Source organism: Penaeus vannamei, chromosome 6, assembly GCF_042767895.1.
Source record: "Penaeus vannamei isolate JL-2024 chromosome 6, ASM4276789v1, whole genome shotgun sequence".
In the NCBI taxonomy this organism is placed as follows: Eukaryota; Metazoa; Arthropoda; class Malacostraca; order Decapoda; family Penaeidae; genus Penaeus; species Penaeus vannamei.
Window position 1 is genome coordinate 47,363,108 of NC_091554.1, and position 7,500 is coordinate 47,370,607.

General features: G+C 34.5%; 1 protein-coding gene across 1 annotated transcript in view; it reads left to right on the top strand.

The window, feature by feature from the left end:
- The first annotated feature begins 5,581 nt into the window (after positions 1-5,581).
- LOC138861994 (germ cell nuclear acidic protein-like) overlaps positions 5,582-7,500 on the top strand; it is a 4,325-nt gene continuing 2,406 nt past the window's right edge. The window contains exon 1 of the mRNA XM_070122494.1: positions 5,582-5,666. Coding sequence (XP_069978595.1) covers positions 5,582-5,666 — 85 coding nt within the window. The remainder of the gene's footprint in view (positions 5,667-7,500) is intronic.

Consider the following 7,500-nt stretch of genomic DNA (forward strand, 5'->3'; position numbering starts at 1 on the left):
ATGTCGATTATGCTGATGAACAAGCCACTCTCACTGTCACAATTATGAATGTAATCTGTCTCCTTCATAAACTTGTTAGCTGCCATGTGAACGCCACTTAAAACAAAATGCATGAACTAAAATCAAAATGGAAAAAATTAAAACTCTTGACAGTGTATAATTTTGGTGATTAGATATTAACGTAATTTAGAAAATTGACAACCAATAAAGGAAAAATTATAGGTACGAGTTTACGTAACATTCAAATATGCAATTTCTGTCTTCTTTAATAACACAAGATGCTTGTTAAATACCCACGGCCAGTTTTAAGCCGATTTGACCGATTTGATCAAATTGGGCTCTGCACCTGAATGACCCCTTTATCGTATGAGTAAAACAAGAAAACTTTCATAATGCCTTTCAAAAACTTATTATACCAAGTATTTAATGTTTATTCGTTTTTTTGTTGTTGTTGTTGGTCTGTATGTGTTTTTATATGAAATGTAAACATCCATAAATTTTACTAAGTAGAATAGGGGCCCCACCATCAGTTTTCTAATTGGGCCTCACAATGCCTAGCACCGGCCCGCTTACCAATACACTTGCCTCTTTTACCTTTGTTCTTTTTGTCACACAATAATCCTTTGGGCTTTTGCTGAATTAAGAAAGATATATATACAGTTTCAACCTAACTTGGTCGTAAAACCAAATCCTCGAAATAAAGGCTTTTCAAGCGGTACTCCAAAGGCCTGGAATACATTAAACAACTTTAGTACTATCTATACTATATTTAATACTATAATATGGAATGCATTGAACAACCATAACACTATCTAAAAAGATCTTTTTTTATTTCAGAGCAACAGTAGATTCAATACTAATCTACGGTGTAACATCTTGGACCTTAACTAAAACACAAGAATCTAACCTCGATATAACCTACACCAGCATGTTATGAGCTGTTCTTCACATCCCCTGGAGTAGCCATCCCACCAAAGCAAAACTGGAGACATCCACAAAAATCAGAAATAATAAGTGAACGTCCTCTTGTTTTGTTGGACACTGCTTTAGAGCCAAACAAGAATTTACAAGCGAATTTCTTTTCTGAAACTTCGAAATTATCACCAGCATGTGGGCAGTCCTCGACAATATATATAAAATCGTAAAACTTGAAGTGGTCACAGTAACATTAACTGAGTACGGTTCAGAAAATGTACATATAAAGATTAAAACACGATTCACTATTTATCTTAATAATGATGATTATAAAATTTATAATTTTGAAGATGATGGCAATGCTATGGTGATAGTGCTAATAATAGTGATATTGCTGATAATAATTATGCTAATAACAATGAAAGTTATAATAACTAATAATAATAGGCAATAATAACAGTAATATATATAACATAAATAATGGTCAAATTAATAAGGATAAACATGATAATGGCAACGACAAAATAGCAATGAAAATAATGATAATGATAAATATCATTATTATTATAATCCGTAGTAACAGTAGTAGTAGTAGGATCATTCTTATCAGTATTATCATTACCATCATCGTCATCATTATCATCTTTAATGTCATCATTATCATAAATAATCATCAAATAATATAAACCTAACTATCCTCACCATTTAATGATACAATTACATTCAATTATCACTGTCATAATGTTAGTAATTCGTTAATTAAATCAACGAATGGTAATTAGATTCGTTATTACCAACATCATGATCAAATTCATTTTCACCACCATGGCCAATTGGTGACAAATATTTTAATTATGATCACCACCACATTCACCAACACTACTTCCACTTCCACCACCACCACTTCCACTTCCACCACCATCACCACCACTCCCACCACAACCTCCAAAGCCATCACCACCACCGCCACTTCCTCTTCCACTTCCACCACCATTACCACTTCCCCACTACCACCACCACCATCATCACCACCATTTCTATCACCACCAACAAGACCATCACCACCATCACCACTACTACTACCACCAAAACCACAACTCCCTCTTCCACTACGACCACCACCACTTCCCCACTTCCACGACCCTCAATACCACCACCACCACCACCACTTCCCCACTTCCACTACCCTCACTACCACTTTCCCATTTCCGCTACCCTCACTACCACCACCACCACCTCCACTTCCCCATTTCCACGACCCTCACTACCACCACATCCAACCAGGAAGTCGGCCCCACACCACCGGCGACCAAGGAAAATGAAAAGCAGATTCCTGTCCACACATTCCTAAGAAATCCTTGAGTGGGGAGGGGTAAGGAGGGAGGGAGGGAGGGGTTGATAGTCACACTTAAATCCTCGAAGAAATTTCCGATCTTTTGACGAACGACAAATTAGCAACACTTGTTTTACCTGTTCTATTTTTATTTTTCATTTTTTTGTTTTTTTATTGTTGTCCTTCCTTTCACTTGTTAGTCGTGGCATTGTATATAATTATGGTTTGGTGTTGTTGTTGCTGATTTGTTGTTATATATTCAGTTCCTTCCACATAGTAATTATTATTATTATTATTATTGATATTATTGTTATTATCATTAAGGTTATTGTTACAGTAATTGATATTATTATTATCATTATTATTATTACTATTGTAATCATCACTATTATTATTATCATTATTATTATTATTATTATTATGATTATCATCATTATTTTATTATTGTTATGATTATTCATTGTTATTAGCATCATAATTACCATCATTACAAGTATCGTTATCATTATTACTATTATCATTATCATTATTGTTATTAGTAATAGTATTAATGTTATAATTATCATTATCATTATTATTTCATTATTATCATTACAATTACAATTATCAATATTGATATTATTATTATCATTGTTATTATTATCATTATAGTTATTGCTATAAGAATTATCATTATTATTGTTATCTATATTTATCACTATCATTGCCTCATTGTTGTTATAATTAATACTACTATTACTTATGCTATGATCATCTTTATTATTATTATCATTATCATTTACATTATCATTAACAATAATAACAGTAGTAGCTGTAGAATTGCGCTTATCATATTTCTGTTGACGTATCCATCAATCTATTTATTAACACACCTATCTATTTATCTATCTAATTATCAACCTATCACACACAGAGAGAGAGCAAGGACAGGTCCATGATGAATAGCAGGCAGTCATCTCTACAAAGGAACTTGGAGTCGTAATAGAGGACGAAGCGCGATCAAGCACTTCCTAGGAAGTGGTTATATGTCTCACACTTCAACCCACGGGAGAATTTTCACCCCCCCTCCCCACTGCCTTTATTTCTAGTCCTTCACCCGCAGACGAGGAGACTTTCAAGTTTTCACAGGAGGACTTAAGTGGCGGCGAGATCTGTGGTGTCTTTGAGGTACCGTGGTGAGGGTAGAGGGAGGATAAGTGGGTGGGGAAGGGGGAAGGGAGAAGGGGAGAGGTTGGGAAGGAGGAGGTGGGAGGGGATGGGGGAAGGGGGAAGGAGAGGAAGAAGGGGGAAATGGGATAGGGAAGGGAAGAGGGGTGGAAGGGAGGGAGAGGGAGTGGGGAAAGAGGAAGGAGAGGGGGAGAGGGAGTAGAGAAGGAGGAAGAAAGGGAAAGGGGAGGAAGTAGAAAGGCAGAGAAAGATAGATAGAGATAGAGTGATGGGGAGATAGATATATAGATAGAGAGAGGGAGGAAAATGATAGATAAAGAAGAAAGAAATGATATCTAAACCTTCCCTCTCCTTTGCCTATCTACATATTAACCTCACATTAATATAATAATAATACTGATGACATCAGTAATAACAACACCAATAAGAGGCGAGACTGTTTTGCATAGAAGGAAAACCATCCATTATATTTCATCATCAAACAATCATTCTATTGGTACATAGATATAGAAAAGGAAAACAAACAAATGAAAATATGAAACACTGATGATCAGACAAGTAAAACAACAACAAAAATAACAGGAAAACATATTAATTACAAGATCAGAGACTAAATTGATGATCAAATTAAAAAAAAAAAAAAAAAAAAAAAAGGCGAACAAACAAAGAGGTGACGAAGACTTGCTCTGGAATACACTGTGAGTAACCTTTATTATGGATCCGGAAATTTCCAGAGAGCCAGCACTGGCCAGTTTGCATTGCTGGAGGAGACACTTTCACACACGTGCCATGCTGTGCGTACAGATACACACACACGCACACGCACAAACAAACAAATATACTGGGATATATACGATTACCTACCTGTATACGCAACCATATGACCCGTTGTATGTGTACTCACACACGCGCGCGCATATGAACGTATCGAGAGAGAGTGAGAAAGTAGTAGATAAAAAAGACGGATATTATTTTATTTGTTGTGTTTATTTTCCTTTTCTTTCGAGCGCGGAGTTGTTACACTTCGTACTGTAAATAAATCCACAAAAATAAGATAATGGATACAACAGTAACATGTAGAGATGACTCCATGACCCACAATAATAGATAGATAAGCAGACACAGACTGATAGATAGATAGATGGATATATATATATATATATATATATATATATATATATATATATATATATATATGTATATATATATATATATATATATATATATATATATATATATATATATATATATATATATATATATATATACGAGAGAGAGCGCGAGCGAGAGAGAGAGAGAGAGCGAGAGAGAGAGAGAGCGTGAATGAGAGAGAGAGAGAGAGAGAGAGAGGGAGGGAGGGAAATGGAGCAAGAGCGAGAGAGAAAGAGAGAGAGAGAGAAAGCGAGAGAAATAGAGAAAGCGAGATACGAGAAAGAGAGAAAAAAGAGAAAGATCACACGCCCAACGCAGGTAACCCGACTCGCCCATTTCAAAACTAAGGTGCATAGAAAGTTACCACTGTACTCAAGGGGACAGGTGAAAGACGCCCTCATTACAATGCATTGCTCAAGACCTCTGGATGTGGACTAATTTTTTATGGTTTGATAACATAATGCGAAAGATACGAGGAGAGAATGGAGAGACATGGGTAGAAAGGTGTAGAAAGTGGTGAATGATGATATAAAGATATGTAAAGGGAGAAGATGGAATTACGGTCGGTTGACACACTAGAACTAGAACAATCGTTATGCTTTAACAACCTGTCGCCAAATACGTAGTCAAGTGTTGGATCGGAGACAACAAAATTCGTTGAAGATATTTCGAAAAGAAATCATAGATTTTTTTTTTCTTTTTTGCGATTCTCCAATACGTTCGTTTATATATTTTGTTTATACTTAAAGCGTTCACCGTATAGTGTTTAATAAGTAATATTATTGATATCCAGTACCGTTTTGTGTAAGATACAGCCTCGGTCTCGACGCAGTTATTCTGCCGTTCTTAGCCTGCATAAGCTTCAAATACTAAATTTAACAAAAGTCGCGCGATTTTGTTGCTGGACTGTTGCGCAAATTATCCGATAGCCCAGAGACACGACTTCAGTTGTATTTTGTTTCCCGTCGGATATATGAGACAGTCGCAAGATAGTCTTGAGATAAAGCCTCAGTAATGGTTAGAGAGTGTCTTGCACCAGTCACGCGACTGAGTCTCCATGGGTGCATATCCCTCCCGTCCTCAACTAATTGTAATATTTGTATTTTTCTATATATTTTTTCGTTAAGTCTCATTTATCTTTTCTTTGTCTTTTTTCAATCTTTCTAATTCTTTGTTTTTTGTTTCTTCTTCTTAATCTGAATGGAGATAGCACATGCATATATAACTTGAGAAAATAAGTAAAACGATAAATGTTTATTAGTGTGAGAGACAGAGACGGGTGTGTGTGTGCGTGTGCAAGAGAGAAAGAGAGAGAGCGAGAGAGAGAGAGAGAGAGAGAGAGAGAGAGAGAGAGAGAGAGAGAGAGAGAGAGAGAGAGAGAGAGAGAGAGAGAGAGAGAGAGAGAGAGAAATAGAGAGAGATATGAATAGACAGTTAGAGAGATGAGAAGGTGAAAATAAACAATCGAAAGAGACATTTTCCACATCATTATTGTCATCCTCATCCTCATAACACCGAATATGTAATGAAAATAGATAGTGATGTTAATGGTATAAATGATAAGAATGATAATTAATGCAGCAGTAACAAAGACAATAAAGGAAACTAAAAGGCAGACATAATATAAAGAGAACAGGAAATTAGCAAAGACAGCAATATTATATCATATTATCATCATTATCGTTATTAAAATCAACGAAGATACTCTTGCTATTACTACCGATTAAAATGGCGTATGTATGTAATAAATGATGTACATACAACATACACACACATATATGTGTGTGCATATATACATACATATAAATGTATACCATATATATATATATATATATATATATATATATATATATATATATATATATATATATATATATATATATATATATATATATATAATATATAATATATAATATATATATATATACATATATATATATATATATATATATATATATATATATATATATATATATATATATATATATATATATATATATATACATACATACGCACACATGTATATGCACACACGAGTGTCTATACAAAATATATAATCAACATTTCCTCGCATCCATATACTTCTACGCACACACGCCAGTCCCTCCCTATCTCTGCCCTGTGACTCTCCGCGTCCTCTTCCCTTTCCCTACGTAGAAGGAGAAGCAGGTCGCGCCCCCATCGCACCGTCCCTTCTGCGTCTCGGCTTTTTACTTCGTTGCGGATTCTACGTCGTGTGAGGAGTGAAAAAGCGAAAGAGGATGTTAGGTAATGGTGATGTGGTTGAGGGAGCGGGAATAGAGTGTTTGGGTGAGAGGTGTGTGTATATATATATGTATATAGATAGATATGTGTACCTGTGCATATATATATATATATATATATATATATATATATATATATATATATATATATATATATATATATATGTGTGTGTGTGCGCGTATATGTATATATTATATATATTATGTATGTATGAATAAGTGTGTATGTAGGCGTGTTTTTCTTCATCTTCCTGAAATCATTATCATGCAATATCTTTATTAACATATCTCGCAAGCAAGATTTTTTTACCCGTTTTCCTCATATCGATTGTCACCTCTACTCTTATGACTATTTACTGCGGACCGCGCGGGATGACACAGAAAACGTCATTCAACTTGCCCAAGCTTTGAACAGGAAAAGATGAGACATTTGGCTGTGAATGACAATGAGTTTATCTGGTTTCTTGAAAGGACCTTCCGGCTTACTTTCAGTGTCTAAACGTCTCTTGTTAGTTTTATTTAATTTTATTTATTTATTTATTTTTATTTATTTATTTATTTATTTATTTATTTATTTTAAGTTTTACTCTTTATCATTACTCTTAAAATGATAATGCTAGTAATAATGATTTTTATCATTACTATTGTCATCATTAACACTATCATTAT